This window comes from Nyctibius grandis, chromosome 2, assembly GCF_013368605.1.
Source record: "Nyctibius grandis isolate bNycGra1 chromosome 2, bNycGra1.pri, whole genome shotgun sequence".
Taxonomy (NCBI): Eukaryota; Metazoa; Chordata; class Aves; order Nyctibiiformes; family Nyctibiidae; genus Nyctibius; species Nyctibius grandis.
This window is the reverse complement of record NC_090659.1, coordinates 101,475,981-101,500,172: the sequence shown is the minus strand read 5'-3', so window position 1 is coordinate 101,500,172 and position 24,192 is coordinate 101,475,981. Positions and strand designations below refer to the sequence as shown.

Sequence of the window (24,192 nt, the reverse complement as noted above, 5' to 3'; positions counted from 1 at the left end):
AATAAAAGATCAATAAATACATCAGTCAGTGCATGCAAAATGGGAAGAATGGAATGGAAAACAGTAACTTAATATCACAAGTACAGTATTACTAGTTTGCATGAAGTCAGATGAAGAGCTCATCTTCATGAAGGTGTCATATTCCTATTGCCCATGTTTCTGCTTAGTTTGTAAATTGCTGTACATACATACATGGATCTGCCTTCGGATCACAGTTGTCTGGAAACAATCTTAATTTACAGAGTTTCTTTCCTTTTGATGTGCCACTCAGTAAATAATAATAACAGCAACAACAACAGTAGTCTTGTCATATTAACTTAATAATACTAGCACTTGGCTGAACTTTTTACAGAAAAAAAAAAAAAGCAGAGACGGACTGGATCTGCAGAAGGGACTATGGCATCATTATGATACGCCAGAGTCCTGAGGGGATTGGCTGATGTAGTTGCCAGGTCACTCTCCATGATATTTGAAAAGTCACGGCAGTCAGTGAAGTCCTCAGTGACTGCAAAAAGGGAAACGCTGCACCCATTTTAAAAAGGGTAGAAAGGAGGACCCTGGGAACTACCGACCTGTCAGCCTCACCTCTGCACCTGGGAAGATGATGGAACGGATCCTCCTAGAAGCTATGCTAAGGCACATGGAGGACAGGGAGGTGATTTGAGACAGCCATCATGGCTTCACGACAGGCAAGTCTTGCCTGACCAACATAGTGGCCTTCTGTGATGGAGTGACTACATGAGTGGACAAGGGAAGAGCTGCAGATGTCATCTGTCTGGACTTCTGTAAGGCCTTTGATATGGTCCCCCACAACATCCGTCTCTCTAAATTGGAGAGATGTGTATTTGATGGGTGGACTGTTTGGTGGATGAGGAATTGGTTGGACGGTCACATCCACAGGGTAGTGGTCAACGGCTCAATGTCCAGATGGAGATCAGTGATGAGTGGTGTCCCTCAGGGGTCTGTATTAGGACAATTACTGTTTAATATCTTCATCAATGACATAGTGGGATTGAGTGCACACTCAGCAAGTTTGCAGACAACACCAAGCCGAGTGGTGTGGCTGACACGCCTGAGGGCCGGGATGCCATCCAGAGAGACCTGGACAAGCTTGAGAAGTGGGCCCATGTGAACCTCATGAGGTTCAACAAGGCCAAGTGCAATGTCCTGCACCTGGGTCAGGGCAACCCCCAGTATCAGTACAGCCTGGGGGCTGAAGGGATTGAGAGCAGCCCTGAGGAGAAGGACTTGGGGGTACTGTTGGATTAAAAACTGGGCATGAGCCAGCAATGTGCACTCGCAGCCCAGAAAGCCAACCATATCCTGGGCTGCATCAAAAGTAGCGTGGCCAGTGGGTTGAAGGAGGTGATTCTGCCCCTCTACTCCACTCTTGCGAGACCCCACCTGCAGTACTGCATCCAGCTCTGGAGTCCTTAACACAGGAGAGGCATGGATCTGTTGGAGCAGGTCCAGAGGAGGGCCACAAAAATGATCAAAGGGCTGGAACACCTCTCCTATGAAGAAGGGCTGAGAGAGTTGGGGTTATTCAGCCTGGAAAAGAGAAGGCTCCAGGGAGACCTTATTGTGGCCTTTCAGTACTTAAAGGGGGCCTATAAGAAAGATGAGGACAGAGTTTTTAGTAGGGCTTGTTATGATAGGACAAGAGGTAGTGGTTTCTAAGCTGAAAGAGGGTAGATTCAGACTAGACATAAAGAAGACATTTTTTACGATGAAGGTGGTGAAACACTGGAAGAGTTGTCCAGAGAGGCGGTAGATGTCTCATCCGTGGAAACATTCAAGGTCAGGCTGGACGGGGCTTTGAGCAACCTGATCTAGTTGAAGATGTCCTTGCTTATTTTAGGGGGTTTGGACTAGGTGACCTTTAAAGGTCCATTCCAACCCAAACTATTTTATGGTTCTATGATTCTATGATGAAAATTATTGCACCCAAATCTTCTGCCCATTAGACTGTGCAAAATCCAGTGTAGATACCAAAGTTCTCTGTGCAATACCTAGGGGAATTTAGTTGAGAAAGATCTACAAAAGGCATCACGTTGGCTTTGAGCAGTCTTGTTGGACAACATGAAAGACCAAAGACAAATGCAGATGTAGTCTCTCTCAGAGACTTAGGACATGTCTATCCAGTGCAGTAAAGCATTGTAATGTAGGGATTCATGAGCTTATTAACCATGAGATTCACTCCAGCAGTCATGGGGCAGTAAAATGGCATTGGAGCTATAGCAGTGGGAAGCAAGGATAATTAATTTAGACTCAGGGCCACATAAAAGTGGTTTTGCTGCTTCCTAGATCTAGCCAGTATCTTTGCCTGATTGTGTATATGCACTGGTTCAGACAAAACTGCTTGTTTCTGTATCTATCTACGTTAACAAGTAAGTGCAGCCCTGTTGCACCAAGCCTGTAGAGTAAAAAGAGTTAGCGTTGAGGGCCTGGTGTCCACACTGTGTGCATTCCTGAAGCCCATTTCTGGATCAGTTTCACCCCAAAGAAACCCAGGTCATGCATCCTGAGATCACTCTGTGATATGAACCGAAGTGTGATAAGGAGGGAGATATGCTCAAAAGTATGCTCCTGATTTCAGTTGAAGTGCTGATGTAGATGCCCATTCTGACACTGCATGCTGTAAACAAGCTCCATACGCATCTGTATTTGGGATAAATCCTTGGGATAAACCCTAAATCCTTTTACTGTTTACTATTATTGATCTTTATTTTTTTTTCCAAATACCATTAATGGTTGAATAGAGTAAATACAGTTAAATATAGTTAAATATTAAATAGAGCTGCTAATTGGTTGGAGACTTCTTCTCACATGGGTGGGTATCTAACTACTTACTCTCGGGTCATATTCACTTTCCTGCTCTGTCTCTGGTGCAACAAATAAATTCATTGTTCCTTGTAAAGTGGAGCATGTAGACCAGGAGGGCATGCAAGCTCCTCTGTGCCATGTTGACTAGCGAAGGGGTTAGGTCATTGCCTGGGGAGTTAACAAGTCTGAATTCAAAGAGGCTTCAGGAGAATGGGAACAGCCAGGCCCCTGACAGGTCAGGACCGAGCTATTCTCAGGTATGTCCAGAGGCAAAACATAGATCCTTGGGTCCTTTCCACATGGAAGTGGTGGGTTGTGGGCTTCATGCACCTCACCTGGACACAGTGGGGTTGGACAGCAGCTGAGCAGAGGGTTTTAAGGATCTGTACTTGATGCTTATGGGTCCGTCATGTTTCCTTGGACTATTTCTATACTAGTGAGCTAAACAGAGCATGAACTGAAGTGCTGTTTAATTTTTAACCGAGTTCTGGCAGAGCTCTGGCCTGCATAGTAGCACACTTCTAGGCATTCTGTGGGGGGATTGCTCAGGTCAGGAGTTATTTCCAGTAGGTAGTATGGACAAAGCTACTCAGTTTCAGAAGCAAGGACAGTTTAGGTTTCAGTCAGCCTGGCTTGCACACCCACAGACATAAAAAAGAGGGGAGATATAGAAAAAGGAAAAAGGAAAAGAAAAAAAAAAAAGACTATTTTCATTGTGTTTTTTCAGTAACATGCAATTTGCGTGGGATACTGTGTTTGAGACTTTCAAACTTCTTGGAACTTCCAAAAAATTTTTTCAAGTTGCTTCTTTCATAGGTGATACTTAATACATTTTTAAAGAAGGATTTGAGGGGTATTTTTATGAGGCGCTCAGGAGGTGTGGGAGTGCTGTGTGATGACTTATGGAAGGGATGAGACGCTGTTCAATGAGAAATTCTCACCGAGAATGGTTCACAAAGTGGACCTGTATTGGCTTTTACTCTGGTGATATGGCAGATGTCATCATGGATGCATGCAGGGGTTGGGTTAGAAAAATACTGGCATTTGCCAAACACAAAAGAATGATGCCTTTAGGAGGAGAAATATTCCATTTCCTTAGTCATTTTCCCATGAGCTCTGATAGAGACCGGGCCAAATTCATTGCTTATTTAACCGCAGTTCATTTAATTGATTCAAACAGGGTTACAATCAATGATCTATGTGGTCCTTCATAACTGATTGTAATGAGGTACATTAATAAAACCAGGAAATGAGGATCTTGATATTCTGGTTGCCTGAAAAAACTCTTTGAGTGTTACTAGTCTGGAAAATATTATGTTCAGTCAAGACCCAGTTTGGGTTGACAGAAGATAGTGAGTAATAAAGATAAACTCTGCTGGTTACAGAGCCAAACTCGAGTTCAAAAGAACATTTAAGAATGTGCTTAAATGCTTTGCTGAATTAGGGTGGGTCTAATTATGTAATTAAAATAAGCACACTCCTTTGTGCTTTCCTGAAGCCGAACCTTGCCCAGGAACATTTTGCTGAATCTCAGTGTTTAATACAACTAAAAGTGAGTATCATTTGGAATCTCAAAATCAAACTGTAATGCTGGCAATACTAACAGATGCCAGTAGACCCTGGTTTTAACCTACAAAGTCTGTGGTGATTCTTAAAAGTCAAACAGTTGACCTAGGACATGTACATATTTTTAGAAACCCTTAAGTATTTAAGCTGGAAAATGCTATGCCATAAAAGATATAAAGAGACAGAATTATCAAATAAAGAGAGTCTTCCTGCAGTATGACTTCTACTTAAAATCTGTGGTAATAAAATTCATCAGCACACCAAAAGTGTTGTCAAGGTTTTCTCAATATGTATTTGTAGTGGAGGGGAAGGATCTAAAAGAGTACAACTTCTGTTCACATACAGGGCACTGCTGCATTAATAGCACTTAAGCTCCCAAGAGTGAGTTGCTGGCTCAGTTGCTGGCTCAGTTGCTGCAAACGGTTCAAGCGTAGCGTGCTCTGCTCCGAGGCTGAGGTTTGGCACACCTGATTAGCAGCACTGCTCAAACCACTGCTGCACTGCTTTGCTTTCTAAATCTGGCTTGTTTAAAGCTAAGCCAGGTACCTCTACTGCCTTGCGCAGTGCACCCCTGCCCTCCCTGGCAGCTCCCTGAGTGCAGTTGAACTGGCCTTGAGGCGGACCCTAAGATACTTATCTGACCTATTGCATTGTTCTTACACAGGAATACTGCAAACATTGCTGATACGGTGTAATCTACAGAGGAAAAATGAGCACTGCAATAAGTTTGGTTTTGTTCTTTCCTCAGCCATCCGGTATGATGGAGTTAACGTCTTTGGCTACACAGTCTGGTCCCTCCTGGATGGCTTTGAATGGCACAGGGGATACAGCATTCGACGCGGATTGTTTTATGTTGATTTTCAAAGCCATGACAAGAAGTTGATGCCCAAATCTTCAGTCTTGTTCTATCAAAAGCTGATAGAAAAAAATGGCTTCCCACCTTTGCCTGAAAACCAGCCCATAGAAGGGATTTTTCCCTGTGGCTTTGCTTGGGGAATTGTTGACAACTACATTCAGGTGAGTCTGAAGATAAAGCCGAGAGGCTGTCCAGCCAGATCAGTGCGCAAGTTCGTATTGATAAATTTGCTGGATAGAGTGTCTTTGCCAATATATATTAACACAGTGCTACAAGGAGATGGGTACATCCCTTTTGTACCAAACACTGTGTCTTTCAGTCTTCGCTAGACTTTTGACATGTGACTAAGGAGATCCAGTCAGATTGAGATACAATAAATAACATTTTAGAAAAACATATGGAAATTGTAAGGAGTCTGATGCTCATCTTCCCTGGATGTGTTATGTGATCAGTTACTGGAAGTCAGTCCTTTTCAAATGGAAGTTGATTAGATTTGCTAAACTGTAGTTGCAAATGTCTTAGTCTGTGAAATGGGAAATGTTACTGCTTTTTCATGTCCATAATTTTAATGGTAATATATTTGTCTGCTGTAATAATACATGTTTTAGAAAACTTCCTGAAAGCTCTTAAAACTCATGGCATGTGTCCACATCTTATGCATATATATCCTGGTACCATTGTTAGAGGGCTTTTGTGTAAAAAAAAGTAAACAGTATTAGATTTAAAGGAAATTTTTATATTCCTTCTTTGTAATTTTGTGTAGTGCTGTGTCTGACGGAGACCTTCAGTGCCCCTGGATAGCACCTAGCTACATCATGGATCCAGTTCATAGCTCTCACTCTTTGTTTCAACTAAAACTGATACTTTAGGAGAACCTTTCGAATTTTAAGACTTCATAGCATGTATTAAAATTGTATCTTAGTTATGGTTTCTGTAACAGTTTGGCTTCGTAATTCTCAGATGCTGTTTTGGCTTACAGGGCTTCTCTAACCACAGTAAAGAGGTGTAGTTAAATTCAACACTGAGGATTGATCCAAGAACAGAATTTTTGATTTAGATTTTCCACAGAGACAGAATCTTTCTTAAGGCTACAGTATAGGGGGCTTGTTTGTTTTTTCTCACTTCAAAAGTAAGATCTGACTTTGTTCTCTCAAAAAATACTGCAGCCTCCTCACCTGCTACACCAATTTCCAAGGAGATTCAGCAGTCATTATCCTCCTAGCTCCCAGATAAATTAGGGATTGGAAATGGAATGGCTGCCTTTGGGATCGATAACTGCTATGAAGTTGTGGAGTCAGTCAGCCTAAGACAGTTAAAAAATCCCTCCCATCCCCAAAACCTTCAAAGCTGAATATTTTCATTTCAAAAGGCCATTCAAACATTTTGTGCTGTAAGGCTTAGGTCGTGTGATTTGTAGATTCATCACAGTGGAAAAACTCTTTTGACAGCATTCCCACAGTATTAGTGGCAATGCATGCTTTAGTAATCTACAAGGGACAATTCTCCAGAAAAGCAATTTCCCTCAGACGTGCTGTTTTTTATTGCTTTCTTCTATAAGCACAGTACTGACCTCTCCGGAGAAAATAGCAACTGATTTTCAGCAGCTTCTTTATACAGTCTGCAGAGCCTCAGCTACAAGTTGAACACTGGTTGTAGGCTGACACCTGCTTTTCAAACAGAGGGCAGGACAAGGAAATCTGAACTCAGGGCGAACCTTGCACCAAAAAAACCCAAACCCCAAAAAAGGAAAAAAGGACAAATAAATGCATGTGGGACCAGTATCTTGTAGTTGGGATCTTTCTTGTAAGAGTTATGCTAGAGTATGAACGAGGAGATTTTACACTGTGCATTATTTTAAGTAATTCACTCACTTTTCCATTTTCTAGTCCTTATTGTGTTTGTGATATTCATTAAAAAGTGAAAGTATAATTCTGTGAGACCCTGAGAAGCATATCCTCTACTGTGTCCAGTATGTCATACAGGCAATTCTGACATCCGAATCCCTAAAGACTTATGGGAAATGCATTTATTGTTGGAGTGACATATAGTGGGTTTACTTGGAGGCCTGAGAAAAAAATGATTCAGACATCAACAGCCTGCTGAAATAACTTGGAAATGAGTTCAGTATGAGTTAAATAAAAAAGGATGTCTTTAGCAAGAAGGAAAAATTTTGCTTCTCAACTGAATTCATGCTAAAAATCAAGTGCAGAGCATTACTCATCTTTCATCATAGTCAGGAAAAGAATTGAACACAGAAATGATGTTGCATTCATTAGTTCTTTTACTGTGTTCAGGGTCTTGAAACAGAAGCTACTGGGTAATTTACAACAGACAGTCTCTGTAGGCCCTTCAGTATAGCTTCTTAATCCTGAAAGAAAAACATTTTAAAATTACTGTAGTCTTTGCTGAAGATCTGCTTCTCTGGAGATCTGTCGCAGGCTTAGTGCCTTATCCCTGAGCAAGCCCTTGTTTCCCATACAGACTGGAGCAATCTGGAGAAGATATAAACATGGTGACTATTAGCATAAGCTTGTTTGGAAAGTAGGATGAAAATGATATATAGATTTGGTACTTTTCTGATGTCACATGTTAACAGAAGATTAATTCATTCACATGAACCAGAGATGTTATCGTGTCAGAGATGGGAGAGAGGTGCTAAATGCAATGTTTTGACTTGCCATATTCTTTCACTATGTTGTGCCTGATGGTTATGATGTTCCCACCTACCTAGAACAAACAGCTTGAATCTGGTATGTTTCTTATTCTACCTAGGTAGACACGACACCCACCCAGTTTCTTGACTCTAATGTTTATGTGTGGGATATTCACCAGACGAAGCAGCTTATTAAAGTGGATGGAGTTTTAACCTCGAAACGCAAGCATCACTGTGTTGACTTTGCTGCTATCAGGCTCCAGATCTCTCTTCTGCAAGAAATGCATGTAACACACTTTCATTTTTCACTGAAATGGTCTTTAATCCTTCCTTTAGGTAACCTTTCTTTAATCAACCACACACTTTTACATTATTATCAGTGTTTTGCTAGTGAACTTCTCAGAGTTAACATAACTCCTGTTGTTGCTTTATGGCAACCTATGGCAGAGAATCAAGAGCTTCCAGTTTCCCTTGCCAAATATGGAGCTTGGGAAAACCCAGACACTGTTCAGGCTTTTGTTGAGTATGCCAAATTCTGCTTTACAAGTCTTGGGGACCATATCAAATTTTGGATCACAATGAATGAACCATCTGTGAAAAACTTGACGTACACCGCAGGGCACAACCTGTTGAAAGCCCATGCAAAAGCGTGGCATCTTTATGACAAAAAATTCAGGAGATCTCAGAAGGGTAAAATATCTATAGCTCTGCAAGCTGACTGGGTAGAACCAGCTTGTCCCTTTTCCAGGAATGACCAAGAAGTTGCTGACAGAATTTTAGAGTTTGACATTGGCTGGCTTGCAGAGCCCATCTTTGGAAATGGTGACTACCCACAGGTGATGAGAGCATGGCTTCACCGAAGAAACAGTGTTGACCTGTATAATTTCCACTTGCCTTATTTCTCAGAAGATGAAAAGAAGTTAATCCAGGGCTCATTTGATTTTTTTGCCTTGAGTCACTACACTACTACCCTTGTGGGCTGGGAGAAAGAAGACGCACTAAAATATGACCACTATCTTGAAGTTCAAATGATCAATGACATCACATGGCTGCACTCCCCCAACAGAGCTGCAGTAGTGCCCTGGGGACTGCGTAAATTACTCAAGTGGATTAAATCAAAGTATGGCAATGTCCCAATTTATGTTATGGCTAATGGAATTGACGATGGCCAAAATATGGTGCATGATAAGCTCAGAGTGTATTACTTACAGAATTACATCAATGAAGCTTTAAAAGGTAAGGAACCATTGATGGTTTATATGTCACAAATCCAGTATTAATATACACTGTGTGATGGAGTATGTTTAACTTTAAAAAAATAAATCCTGTATAGAATGCTCCATAAATGAGATGTTATTACAGCATAACAGATAGTTTTTCCTTTGATTTATCATTGATTGGTGTTACTAAACAACAGGAAGACTGACCTTGCACATATTCTGCATAAGACAGCAGAAGAACTTTTTTCTGGATTCAAAGAATTTAAGTAGATGTTATGTGAGTAGCTCCACATGTATTTAGTCAGATTTTCTTCTTATTGCACTTCTGCTGTTGTTTTGCTTTCTTGCTTCTCTCCACTGATGTGCCTCAGGGCTGGGTATGAGTTCTGTTCCTCAGCTGTCTCTGTGTCTTATCCAACAGTGATCTTATCCAACAGTGATCTTCATAATAATTCAGCTATATCTACCTCATTATGCCATTTCCTGGACTCTTTCCTGCTATTCCGAACCCAAACCAGTCTTTTTCTCTGTCTCAAAGATTCATAAATTATAAGGCAAAAAGGAGGCATTTTGAGTCATCCTGTCATACAACACATGCTGGTTTTTTAAGAAAAGCACAAGGCGCGAATGAGATAATTTTTACTGATGAAGAATCTTCTACATCTCACTGTAAGCTGTTGCAGTAGCTAATTATTTACTGTTTTTATATATAAGTGTGTGTATAGGTATATATAAATCTTACTCCTAGTATTAATTTATTTAGCTTCAGCTTTAAGCCATTTTGTTGTGCATTTCCATGTATTTTACCTGTGTAGGTATTCACAGACAGAAAACAAGCTAGCTCTCATTTATCTCTTTGATAAATAGTACAGACAAAGCTCTTTGTATCCCTTACTATAAAACATCATTTAGAACCTTTCAATTATTAAACTTTTTCCCATTTGCCAGCATTCTTCTTGAGAGGGGTAAACCCAGACCTGGACACACTGTTCCTGCCACAGCCACACCTGTATCTCAGGCAGGTATAATGTAACCTCTTAGCTTTTTCTCCTCTTTCATACCTCTAAGTAGCCCATAAGCCCATTTGGCCATGGCAGCAGGTTGGTTACACACACTCTGTGGTTATCTACCGAGATTTCAAACTTGTTTACAGATTTCTGCCTCCCAGGTAGGACTTCCTCTACCAAAATACGGTCTGCTTGTTCTTTGACGTACTCATATTTGGTCATGCTCAAATGCCAGTTACTTGCTTGTGCAAAGCTTGCTACACTAGCAAAATTATGTCCTTAATCTTTGTCTTATTTGCAAGCTTTGTGAGAAATAGTTTTACTTTTCTTTCAGGTCGCTGATACATTTAAGATCATTAAATAGCTTAGTGCTAAAAGCCAATCTCCATGACCATTGTAGGAATACACCTACTGTGACACACACTTCTAGACTTAGTAGTTCAGTTTCAGACCAGTTGAAATCTGTTTATTATGGGCTCCCCTTGACCTTGTAACATTCTATTTTCTTGATCCAAATGCCGTATAATACCAAGTCAGTTGCCTTGTGAAGCTCTAAGTATATTACATCAAACATCATTACTTTTATTGATCTGCTGATCTCATAAAAAAGATGTCAAGTTAGTTTGACAAGATTTATTCTTCATAAAGCTAAGCTGATTGACATTAATCATATATATCTTCTGTAATTCTTATTTACCAAGCCTTATAGAATCTATGCCACTCTTTTGCTAGGTAGTGAAAGATGTCTGACAGTTCCATAATTTGCTAGGTCATCCTGTCCACTCTGCTAAGTATTGGCTTTAACTTCCCCCTCTGTAATTTCCACCTCTTTCACAAATTACTGAACATCAGTATTAAGTGCCCAAGGATACGGGCTTTTCTCCCACTTCCCGTTAGCTGGAACACCTGCACATCCACCTGTTTTTTACAGAACTTTGACATTTGTACTTATCTGGTACCAGTATCCCCCAATTACTTCCTTCTTCCCTCTTCTACCCAGCCTGGAAATAGCTCCTCTGTTTTTCAACTTAACAATCACATGTAATCCATATTTTCCTATTTTTCCATCTTCTTTGTCATGGATGAATATGTCCCTGCTAACTAGCCATAATACTTGCCCTAAAGCTCCCTCTCCCACTTTTGACATCATACAATCCTCCGTAGTGTTTAGTCTGTCAGTAATTCCAGCTTTTTCATTCTCTTTTCTTCTCCCTTTCTTCAAAAGCTCTGGTGTTGTGCTTTTGTCCACCTTACCCTTTCCCAGGGAGCAAGCTCTTAACCTTGGCATCATGACTCAGTCAGGTTTCTCCAAAACTTGCATTTTTTCTCCAAGACCATGTGCACTAACTGAGATGAATTACAAGTCTTGTGTCCTTACCTCAATGTCACGCTGGAGAGGAATAAGGGGGGATTTGGTACATGTGTGCTCTTGCCTTAAAGTTCCGATTCTGCCTTCTTCCTCCAGCTGGTTTCAGGGACTGCATGTGGCAGCATTTATGCATGTAATGTTGCTCACCTGCGTTGTTCCAGGGGACCCACCAGGTTTGTGCAGACAAACGACTCCAAAATACAGTACAGGATCCTTTGGACTGAGGCTGTATTTTTAAGTGCTTTGTACACTGTTTAAGTACATCATTGCCAATTAGAAAAAAAAGAACAGCAGTAACCATTTATGTAACACCATTAAATCCACATGCAGTTTTACAAACACAAAATAATTATCCTGGGTAGCAGCTCTGTAAAAGTGCAGGTACATATTATTTCACTTTACACATGAAAAGTAGGTTAGCAGTGCTAAATATCTTGCATGTGGCTGCAGAAAGAAAGAATTTTTTCCAGAGGCATATGAAAATTCAGCAATTGTTAGCTTTCAGTCCCGTGTTCATCTGCTGGAAGATGTTGCTTTAATTTGTTAAAAATAGTGATTCTGAGAGATGAAGTATTACAGTTTGCATTTACTATTGTGGATTGATTGGTTTTGTCAAGCGGGACTGATGGCTCAAGGTTAATGCTCCAGCTGCTGGACCTTTTCCAGTAGCCGAGTTAACAGTATGGATTGTGACATGTTCTCAATAAAGACTAATACAGGTCATCTTGGATCAGAAACTCAGGTCAATAACAAGTGAGGACTATGATCTGCATAACCTTTCCACTTACACTGGTGATACCCCAGTACATGACCTTAGCATGGCCACATCTTTTCCTGATGTCACTGTGCCTTTGCCTGGTGAGAAGTGCAGCCTGATGTCCTCCATTCCTTGGCTGTCCCCATCGGGAGGTGTTCTGCAAGGGAGAAAGAGCAATCAGAGAAACAGGCTGAAAAAATCCAGGTGCAGCAAAACCAAAACCTGTATTCTTTCATACATAAAAAAGAGCCATCTTTTCATGGTAGGCTCCATGCTGATCATTAAACACAGTCATGCCCTCACAGCTGTGTTTACCAAGCACAAGGAAATAAGTTGCAGGATACTCACAGATCACACTGTCTGGCAATGGCTGACAGATTCTTTCTTTTTATGACACAGACTTCATAGATGTACATGTACCTTACCTTATTATGTTTGGGAAGAGAAGTGCAGATGTGGTCTTAACATCCCCCTGCCCCTGCTGTATATACGGGCATACAGTACTGCTCTTGAATGCCAAAGTGACATTTATTAATTTCTTCAACCCTTTGTTTTCTTTCGCAGCTTACACCTTGGATAACGTTAACCTGCAAGGATATTTTGTCTATTCTTTTAATGACAAGACTGCTCCTAAATATGGTCTCTACAGTTACATTGCGAATCAATACGAACCAAAGCCTTCTATGAAACATTACAGAGAAATAAATGACAATAAAGGTTTTCCTGGTCCTGAAACTCCCGAGCTGCTGTGCCCAGAAGACACTGCCTTGTGTCCTGAATGCCACTTCTTCCGAACCAGAAAATCATTATTAGCCTTTATCTCTTTCATATTTGTTGCTTTTATTGTTACTATATTCTTCATTACCTACTACTCCAAGAGGGTAGAAAGAAGGTATAAATAGAGCTGCCCCTTTGAATACATCACTCATTGCCCTTTCTCTTGCATCCCCTTGGGAAATCTGAAATAAGAGCACACAATGTTGTGATTGCTTCAGCACTAGGAAGGCATTTACATTGCCTGATACTGCAGGACATTGACACTGAGAAGAGATTGCTAGCATATGGCTTCCAGAAATCGTTTTCTCTGGTTTAGTGCATTTGGTTTATGACCAGTCCTTAATTCCTGTGATTGGAGTTATCTCGCAATTTTCCCCAAGACCTTTTGTTGAGCAGATGCTTTCCCCTCCTTGGTTTTGCCTCGCTGAGTTGGACAGGTGAAAGTATGTTTTGAAGACATGGAGTGATGGAGGAGTCTGAATGTCAAATTCTCCAAGAGAAGATTGGGGAGAAACAAGATGGTTTACTTTTCCAAATTAGGGTTTAATGCTGATACTGCATGATCAGAGCCAGCACGCGACTGGAGCAGAGATCGTGACTGAGCAGAGATGGAGAACTGCACAAAACAGCAACAGGGAAAGGGACACTCCCTTTCCTAAAGCTGATGCAGGGGGAAGAATAGGGGGACACAAGTCTGTGCTGCTCGGAGCTCTCAGTAAATCAGTTAACTACTACCCAGGTTGCTGATGGCTGTATGTGACTTCAGGTTGTCATTGGGGAACTTCAGCTAAAGGAACTGTGTCTTTTTCAGTGCGGAAAGCAGCAGGGGTATGTCTGGGGTGGCGGGGTCATGCCATGTGATGGGAAGAGATGGGAAGGGTGAAAGGGCTTCACTTTGATTTGCTCAATAAAAAAGCAGAGAGCAGGAACTGGGATGTCTTTGCTGTCTCAGTTGTCAGAAAACTGTGTGCCCTGTACCCATGGACACAGCAGGGCTGGGGCACCCCATTTCTGCACTTCTCTCAGCCGGTTCACACAGCTGGCACTTTGCTGATGCACGGCTACTTACCTGCTGGAAACTTGGGGGTAATTTAGTAAGATGCTCTTTGTATGCCATTTGTCTTGAGTGTGGAGACTTTAAATCCCAGCAGTTTGGTGTAATAATCCAGCAGTTTATTGCTGCTTTTGCCAGGGTCTGAGATGTTGGAGCTGTTGTTCCAAGCCTCTTCCAGGTTGGCTGGAAGGTCTCCTTTGAGCAACTGGATCTGGCCCTGGCAGCATTTCATCCCAAAGTGTTACTTAACGTCTGCGACCTCTCATTTTCTCTCAGCAAGATGAATTAGCAAAATATTAGCAGCATTGTTTATTAGTAGAAATAGAAAGAATAGGGAAAAAACCCTATGTTATTTTGCCTGCCTTGTGAATCACATTAGGAGTGTCCTCGGTGTAAAGCAGTGAGGTCATTCTTCTCCACTCTCTAACTCTAGGCCTGCATTGCCTTCAGCTGTAATGGTATTTTTATTGCCATGTGAATAATGTCAGGCACTGAAAATAATATTTTAATGGAAACGTGCTCTGTGTTAATTAAGAATTATTTATCTACTAAAGCGATTATGCTGTATTAAATGTGATGTTTATCTACTAGATGACTAGTAGGTGACTAAATGACCTCCCAGGGTTCCTTTCAACCTGAATACTCTATGATTCGGTGATTCTATACTGTAAATTAAAACTTACATATGAAATAAGATTTTCATTTGTAACTTAAGATTATATTTGTTCTTAAATAACTTATAGAAATAGAAAAGAATTAGTATCTTATCATAATGATTAATATATTTGTCCTCTAGTTCCAGTCTTAAAGTGGTCTCTCTTTGCACTAATGTATATTTTGGTATCAAGATTAAGGTGAAAAATTCAGGGTAAGTGGTGAAGTATTAAAAATAGATATAAAAATTATTTATAGTCTGATAGGAATTGCTGAAGAAGAGCAAATTTTAAACTGCTGTATATTTATGCATTGGTGCCTGGCGCAGTGTGGATTACAGAGAACTAGCTCTCCCTAGGTGCGTGAAATGCCAAATGTCTTTCTCCATGGCATGGCAATGAATCACCATGCAATACATTACTCCAGTAACCACTTGCCTTCACAGCACATAACAAAAAGTGACATTCATTTGATACAAACTGTAGGCAGGTCATGCCTAACTTGTATGTTATGTGTGTGCATGTATGTATGTATGTTGTAATTATTCTGCTGTTGGTAAAACAAAAAGAGTCAGGAGCTGGTCTTTCAGAGATGCTGAGCGTACGTGCCTCCCCTGGGTGTGACGGGGTTCAGGGGGCCTGGGCAGGGCAAGTCCAGAAGTGCACAGGGTGCCATGCTGGTGGGCATGGGCCCTTCCTGACACTTTGCTAGCCGTTAACCATCCAGCGAGTTGGTGTCCTGTGCTATTTAGTGACCCAGCCACAGCGCAACGTGTGAAACAGCAGTCGGAGCAGGAAGGAGATGCTGCAGGCTCTTCCTGTAGAGGCTGGGTGATATGTAACCACCGACAGGCAGATGGCACCAGCTGGATATCGAAATTGTAGGTAAATTGGGATTTGTTGCTACGAAGCTGTCTGATCGCATCCACTCCTGGTGCTGTGGCCCATAGGAATAACGCAGCCTTTGGTGCTCTTCCCTTCAGAAGAGTTTTTAAATATCACTGCAGAGCGACGACCGGCTCGAGTGGGCACAGCAGTTGCCAAAGTCTTCTCCTAAGCTGCCTGCCTGCAGTGCTGCCTGTGTGCAGCAACGCATAGCTGTCAGGGAATGAATCGCGTGATGATGGGCCAGGGCAAGTACACGCTGCTCTGATGGAGATAATGGTATGGTTTTGCCTCGGGAATCTGTTTCATTTTATGTAATCAGGGGCCAGCACGAGTTTCTTGTCAATCTTCTTGAAAAAAATCACCCTCCACTAACAACAAAAAAGCCCATGAATAGGCAAAGAATTACGTTGTGCTTATGCGAACTGATGCGGTAATCACCTTCTACCATCAGGCTGTGGGCCGTGGGGCACTGCTTCCGTCCGGTACCCACGTGTGAGTGGTGATCTGGCGCCTCCACTCATCATCTGTGCATCTAGGGCAGAAACACCAAATGCAGGAAGGACTTTGGGCAGAGGGGACTCCATACTCGGGCTGCAAAGTCGGCTCAGGGGAGGATGGTGTATTTTCTGAAGAGCAACTGGAGGCTGCGTGTGATGGACGTTAACATGCAGTATCTTATGTAGACGAGTTCTTTGATTTTTAACTGTGTTCCTAGGATGAAATGTTGTTGCCAGTTTGCTCAATGCTCCAGACTAGACATGTTGTAAAATACAAAAATATATTTTTATTCAAAATATTTTTGTGATGTGAGCTCAAAGCTGCTGTTTCATTTCTTGAAAAGATTGTGCAGCGTAACTGTGGGAAGGATGTCTCTGCTAAATGAAAGAATGTATGTTACATTGTTTTTATAATAATCTCAGAAATGAAATAAAGATATTGTATTACAAATTGTAACGTGATCTTACTGTTTAATCTGTCCAATCTCTCTGTTTGCAGTATGAAGTACCGAGTACCTTAGTAGAGGCTGTTATAACTCTGCAAGGAGCTTGTGTTCCTGTTTGTTTTTCCAATGCCACATAAATATCTGTAACTTTTGTTGGAGATTGCTGGGACCTGTGTCTAAACAGAGGTTTTTTCCAACAGACCTAGGGCTTTGGAGGAATTTTGGTTGTTTGATTTTTTGTTGGTGTTTTTTTTTTAGAGTGACTATTACTATTTTAAAAGCCTGTAGAAGTAACCATACCAATATAAGAGTGTTTTGTTGCAATAGCTTATTCTATCATAACACTGCAGTAAATTTGACAGCTTTTCTATTCCAGTAGAGTTACTCACAGGCTTGAAGGATTTTGTCAGCATTGTGGCACTAAGCAGTCAGTTTGTGGCATCTTTATCAAACATCCTAAGGAAAGTAAATGTCAAGGTTAAAGGAAGAAGAAAGGGAAAGGACTAATGAATGGGACACTGGCCATACAAGTGTCAGCATGTTTAAACACACAACTTGCCCTTCACTTTTCTCCTTGTGTTGTATTCATTTGCTTTTGAGTCATTTAGAGAGCTCGTTCTTTTCATACTGCTTGCAAAAACCCCTTAGGTGAAAATGCCCTTATTCAGGGTGAAGAAGTCAGATTTGGGTGCTAGATTTCAGCTTCAGCTGAGAAAGTTCAGCCTTGTTCCTTCTTCACTCATGCAAAGCTGAGAAAAGGAGGCGAGGAAAAGAAAGGGGGAAGCTCTCCCCACCTTTGATGTGCCACTGGTGGATCGCCAAACCGCCCTTCACCAACAGTCACAAGGCTACGGCTGGTGCTGGCTGGTTAAGCCCACCCTTTTTAAGAGACTGGAAAAAGAAGGAATAACGAGGTGAGGTGAAAGTTACGGGGTCCAACGTCATCAGAGGCTTTTGTTTTGTTTCGTGAGTTGAACAGAAACACCACTGTCAAATGGTTCTGAGAAAATTACGATCGTTAAGAAACCAGGAAGTTGAAAGAACAGCAGCCTACAGCCAAGACACTTGTGGGTGCTGACATTTTCCTGGCTGTTATTTTGTGATGCTTTGTGTGTTTGTGAAGGAGTGGCAAAAGGACCAGTGAGGCAGAGAGAAGCCAGGGAAAACACTGCCGAAGCAGGGCGGAAAAGCCACAGGCACAAGTGGATGTGCGAGTTCCTCATCCTGGGAGGTGAGGGAACAGTCCCCTGGCGTGGGGGTGGGCCACAGGACTCTTAATATTCTTTGTTAAGAAAATAAAATTTAAAAAAATAATCTACTCTGAAAACTCCCTACTTCGCATGTTTGTCCCTTAATGATATACCTCCAGCGTTATGAATTTTACTGTCAGAAACCTTTTCAATGTCACAAGCGTTACAACACAACATGGCAAAGCATCGTTATCTGGTCCCAGCTCTCCTGAGCTCCTCCAAATGTGTTTCTGGCCTGAGTCCCAGGAGGCCTGTGGGCGTCTGAGGTGCAGAGGGAAATTGGGCACTGGTGGGTGGGAGAAGTGCTCACTGTCACCGGCACTGAGCAAAGCAGTGGGAATGACAGTGATGATGTTTTCTATTGCAAATTTACATCAAGTTGGATTAGTTTCTACTTTAGTTCTTTTCTATTAGTGGAAAGAGTTCGTTTCTTTCTTACTAAGAGAGTAACACACAAGACTTTGGGGTTTTTTTTTTTGGCAGGGAAGGATGAGTTTGAACTCTTTTCCCCTAATCTGGGATGTATAGTGTACTTCTCACTGATTTTTTTATGGCATCAGGGAAGGAGTGGACCTGGACAGCACCTTCTCCATCCCACCTGTTTGGTTCTCAGGAGCCAAGCCAGAGGTCCCCTCCAGGGCTGTGCCCTGCTGGGGTGCACATCCAAGCTGGAGCAGTGCTGAGCCCCAGGCGCCTCCCGAGCAGGACGTGCGGTGGGGCCCGGAGGAAAAGCAGAGCCGACGGCGTGTCCTGGCGGAATGCTGGCTGAAATGGCGTCTTGGCTCTCAGCAACGAGCTGGCTGTTGCATTGATGCCTTCTGCACTCAGGGCTCTGTAACAGGCTCTCGGCAGTGCTGTAAAGCAGCAGGGCTGCACAAACACAACACCTGGCCCAAGAAATCTGTTTTTCTTCCCGCCGGAGGGAACTGCGAATTGGCCGAGTGTTTAGTTCAAGAGGTGTAATGGTATAAACTACCTGTGCTGTAAAGTTTTACGAGGTGACAAAGTTTTGTAGTCTGGCAATAGCGCAGTCGAGCTGGAGGCCATCGGATGCCCTGCCAGGAAAGGGAGGGGAGCAAGGCAGCGAGGAGGGCTTCCCGGCAGGCTGCAGCCTCTTGGGTCAGCCTGGAGGGTGCCCTGAGGGGTGCAAGGCTGCTGCTTCTCCGGCCTGGGACAGGCATGATCCAGGGGCTTAGTGCTGTGTGAAGAGTGGAGCAGGGCCAGCTCCAGCTCTGCCACCACCTTCTCTTCCGTCTTCAGGCACGTATTTATTTACATTTGGGCTATGAAATGAGGAGCTAAAGGTATGACATTGGTATGCCAGGGCATATAGTTTGTTTAGAAGACAAAATACTGTTTACAGGCCTTACAGATTTTTTGTTGATAGTTATTGCTTTGCAGCAACCCTTCTGCCTCCCTCTCTCCACTAGGATCAAGTCTTACTTCCAAAAGCTGAGTAAACAAATGCCCATAGAGGAAGCTGCAAGTGTGGCAGTCGTCTTTCTCAACACTAGCTGAGCCTTTAAGTCCGCTTGTGATGTCAGTGTGTGAATTTTATATACATTTGTAACTCATTTATCAGCCGCATTGCTGCAGGATCTGTGAGCGGATATTGCCTTTCCTTGCACCTCGCAGCAGGAGGCGGCGGGGTCCTGCACTCGGCAGCACGTGGTTGCTCCTGCTTGGTATTCACAGGCACATTCCTCCAGCTGGTGATGTATTATTATTGGGCTGGAAGAGAAATAATGCAACCAAGCTCTTATTATTTTCTCCTGTCATCTGTTTGGTCATATTAATGCGGCATAATCATTATATAAATGCACAGGAGACGCAGTCAAGGACACATTCATTTTTAAAGTCCTCCAATGCTCTTGTACTTCAGTCATTCATCTTCTGTCTTTAATTACAGCAAGTGATCTCAGAGGCACTTAAAAGATTAAATTACTCAATTATTTGAAAAACCCAAATGCAATAACTGTATCTCTTTTCTGATAAATACCAGTGATTGCTGAAAAAAGGTTGCCCAAGGCAAGAAATACTGGGAGGCCAAGGAGGCCATACTGTAGCATTTTGGCTTAGACCAGTGATACCCATTTAATTTTTCATTACTTGCTACTATTAGTTTTATTTGCATTGATAATAACCACAAACGTTTCCATCACTGTCCTGGTGGTTTCAGCAGTGAGATGAATGTCACTGCTCAGCTACTTACAAGTGCCCCAACACCTCTGTGAATGTGGAGAGAACCACAAGGCAACCAGATAATAACCCCAGCTCAAAAAGACATAAGGCCATGGTTAGGCATCAGCATGGCCAGGCAGTAAACCCCATTCAAGGTGATGTTTGTGGATAGGGTTTGGTCCGGGTGTTTGGGAAGGGTATGTGAGTAAAACAGTGACTCACCCCGTGCTGTGGTGGGTTCACTACTGGCGGGTCCATGTGTGCATTGGTTCCGTGCGGGTGGGCAGTCTGGCTCAGGCTCTGCAATCTCGTGGGAAGTGGGAAAGGTGGCCTGCCAAAAGCTGGCTCTGAAATGGTGCTCTGGCTGTCCCATGTCCCCAGGAGGGAGCTGTGAGTGTGCCCTATGTGTGGGCATGGCCGCCAAATCTGAGAACATGCAGATGCTGCAGCAAAGCTCATCCTTCCTCACCTGCAACCCTATTGCTCACCAACGTTCCCCAAATACAGCCATTGAAGAATAGCAAGTTTTCCCTAAATCAGTTTTTTACTTCTTTTGCAAAGCAGCAGATGTGTGATGAGACAAATGCTGCGAGTGCGGGGAAGGGGCTGGCATTATCCCTCCTCCCTGAGCCAGGAGGAAAGAGACGTGACTTCAGGGAAAGAGAAATCCAGGCTAAAGAGCTAAAATCCTTCATTTTATAGGACCAATTCTGTATTCCCATCCCCTTGGGAGCAGGCCAACAGTGAGCAAAACACTGGAGCAGCCGCAAGCCCACAGTGGTCTGCACTTACAGCCGTGGTAGGTTCCTTACTCGTGCTGGTTAGTGACAGTCAGCAGTGTGGCACATGGATGGGTGTTTGGTGTTGATAAACGTGCTCCTCGCTTTCAGATGGCCCTGTGGCAAGTCTCTAAACTGAAAGAGCCTGGGGGGAAAAAGGACTCACTGTTTGTAGTCAAGCCAGACCAGATTCTGGTGGTGCTTCTGGTCCTACCACTGTGAAGACCAATCCCGTCTGGAGTTGGTGAGGAGCAGCGGGGCGGCCGAGCGGGCTGGCAGACCTCGGGCTGCTGCCCTGCTCGGGTCTGGGGTCAGGCTGCAGGCAGGCACCCAGCTGGTATCTGTTCTGCACACGTGGTGGGGCACTGCTGGTCAGCAGATGCTGCTGAGAGGGTTACTGTCCTCTGCTCTGCCACCTGTGGTTCTCACATTTATTTAATTTAAAAAAAAAAAGTAAGTAATTCGATATGCATCCTCTCAAGGAAAAGGAGTCATTCCAGCAAGGAGCGGGCCAGGAGTGATCTGGGGGGGACAGATGGCCCTGCGGCTAATTTGCTCCCATAAATCGCAAGCTGTTGCAAATCCTCACTGTAGCAAGTGCTGGCCCTGTGGCTCAGCCATGTGTCTGTCTCGGAGCTGCTCCGGGCAGGTGAAAGAGAAAGAGCAGAGCCTGCAGTTTTAGGCTGAGTTTCCCTAGTGCCCTTTTGCAGAATCGAGTATTTTGATTAAGAAATAAGCCGTAATCCTCCAGCTGGCTGCCAGCGGAGCTCCATGCAGCTGCTCTGGCCGAGCAGGGCCCCAGTCTGCTGCTGGAGCAGAAGCTCTTGCTGCAGAAAGAGATGTTTTCTCATTAAAGCGCAGTCACAGCTGGGACCCCATCCTGTCTCCTTGCAAACTGTGCCAATGAACTTCACGCTGTGGTTCAAACCTCTGCTCAAGGTAAAGAGCAGTTCACTGCATTCAAACCACGGCTACCATTAACCTCCCCATCTTGCCAGACACGCACCCCCCTGGGAAAGGATCGAAGGCCCCCACTTGTCATCACGGTGGAACTGAGGAGCACCTGTGTGGTGGTACAGGCTCTTGGTTGTTTTCCTGCTCTTGCCTTCCTGCCTTCTTGGAGTAGACAAGCAGAAATACTCTCTCTTCACCCTGGAGTTCTGTCCCTAGTGTGGGGCACAGGACATTTGCAGACCTGAGCCCTGGCAGGCTGGCAGTGCCTGACTCTCTCCTGTTATAGTTGGGGCTGGGACCATTGACCGGTTGACCATGATCACCCTGCCCTGAAGGCTGAACCCTGTGGCCTCCTGTGCCACCCAGGGCCAGGATGCAGCAGCGTGCCAAGGCTGGACGAGATGGGCACAGGCTGGAGCAGCCTGCAGACAGGCATGCAGGGGCTGAGCAGGGAAGAGGGCATCCTGGGCTCAAGAGCTGGGCTTAGACAGCAGAAGAGAGCAGGGGAAAATAGCTACCTGTGGGAGGTCAGTAGTGAGGTAGTGGGATAGAGATCCTCATTTCAGAGTCAAAGGGGTGGAAGGAGATCAGTGTCCAGGTTACTTTTTATGCAAGAGATGCGAGCCTTCATGAGAGGCATAAAGAGTCACTGGTGTCTGGGTCCTGTTGTGGATGGGGGAGAGTATCTGGGAGTGTGTGAGACCTCCCCAACATCAGCCTATAAAAGACAGGCAAATAGTTGTCTGCAGTGTTGTAATGTTTTCCTTGTCGTTTACTCGTTAACCCAGACCCATTGCTCTGCTCTGCATTAGCCCTTGAGTTCCACGTACCCTTGTGTTTGCTGAGCTGAGTTTCTTGCACAATGACGCAGGACAGTCTACAGTCACACAGCGCTAGGTGGGATCTGCTGTGCATCCGTTACTACTTTGGGGGAAAATCTTGGCTTTCTACGTAGTACAGCTGAGGGACCCATGATGTTGAGGGTATGGGAACGAGATGCCTCACAATTTAAATTGTACATTTTAATGAAGTCCAAACACCCACCTTGTTCTGAATCTGAACTTTGATGCCCTTATTCCTGGTCCTGGCAGACCACGATGTGCAACTGCAGTTGTAACAACACGGTCTGCCTGGCCTAGCACCCAGCCAAATGAAGCCCTTGTGCAGCTGTGACGAACATACATCTGGCAAGGAGAGCATGACATGCCCATGCTAAATCCCCAAGGGACTGTGAGTTGGTCATGCCATTTAAGTGCTACTTTCTGTCTGGGAAGGTCTGTGTTTGCTCCCCAGCTCTTCCATGTCACTATTGAGCTGGACTGACAATATCAGTTTTCATCCTCTCCTGTTTGATTTGCAGGCTCCAGCAGTCTTCTGGATATTTCTTCCAATATTTCCATCTCTTATAAATATTCAGTATGTTCAGCCTGTGCTCTCATCTAACAACTACCTGCCATTTCAAAGAGCAACATCTCTTAGGCATGCCGAGATCCTCCAAGGCTGACACTGATTCTGCAGAGCAACTGCATCAAACAGAGGGATGCCTTGCTGCTGACTCCTGCAAGGCATTATAGAGAGGATGGATACCCAAGAATTCAACATTATAAAGACTGCACATACCAGGAGCTGAAACATCAGTGCTCTTAGGGTTAAGACAGCAGTCTGTTTTCCCTGACATTGCTGCAGGTGGGTGGGAGGGAGAGATGGGAATGAGAGTGCACCACATATTATACTTTCTTTTGCAAGAAAGGACGGACTTACACAGCTGACCATCTCTGCTTCCTTTCAGTCCAAAGTTGACTACTGAGCTTTCCCTGAATGGTGGGACATAAAGGCTTATCCACTCCTAGATGGTCTCTCATAGCTGCCTCCCTGCTCAGCATCCTGTTTTCTGAGACTCTGCTGCTTTTGATAATTCAAGAGAGAGTTGGAGAGATATAGGCCCATCCAAAGGGACATTTATTCCCTCTGTAGATATGTGTAAGACAAACCACACAAATCACTATTCTGGTGTATCTTTTTCTCTTTTGCAGTGGCTTGATGGATTTGAGATGGCTGAAGTCTGATAATGTGAACATTCAGCGTCCCAGCTCCACAGTTACTCTTATGAACCTAGACTTAGATTATTGACAAGAACATAGATGCAGAAACATGGCTGAATTCAGTGGGAGTCAGGGGCCTCAACACTGCTGAGGACCTGTGTTTACCTTTCTCAAGCCAGCCATTCTAGCTTAATGGCTTCTTGTGAAAACAAAATCTTTGCCATGAAGCTCTTGTATACTTAAGGACAGTATAGGATAACTATCATGGAGAACAGTATCATTTGAGCCTAAAATCATTGTTGAAGTCCCATATCAGACCAGTTTAGTGTACAGCGGGTTTCAATAAAAAAAGCAAGGGCTTAAACGTACTGTGTTTCTTGTGCCAATGGATGAAATGAGCGCACAAAGGAAATGTGA

At 43.5% G+C, this 24,192-nt stretch overlaps 1 protein-coding gene across 1 annotated transcript in view; it reads left to right on the top strand.

Moving 5' to 3' along the window:
* Positions 1–16,498, top strand: part of KL (klotho) — a 52,681-nt gene extending 36,183 nt beyond the window's left edge. Inside the window, exons 3-5 of the mRNA XM_068422674.1 lie at positions 5,141–5,409; positions 8,021–9,137; positions 12,819–16,498. Coding sequence (XP_068278775.1) covers positions 5,141–5,409; positions 8,021–9,137; positions 12,819–13,156 — 1,724 coding nt within the window. The 3' untranslated portion in view covers positions 13,157–16,498. The remainder of the gene's footprint in view (positions 1–5,140; positions 5,410–8,020; positions 9,138–12,818) is intronic.
* The last annotated feature ends 7,694 nt before the right edge of the window (positions 16,499–24,192 follow it).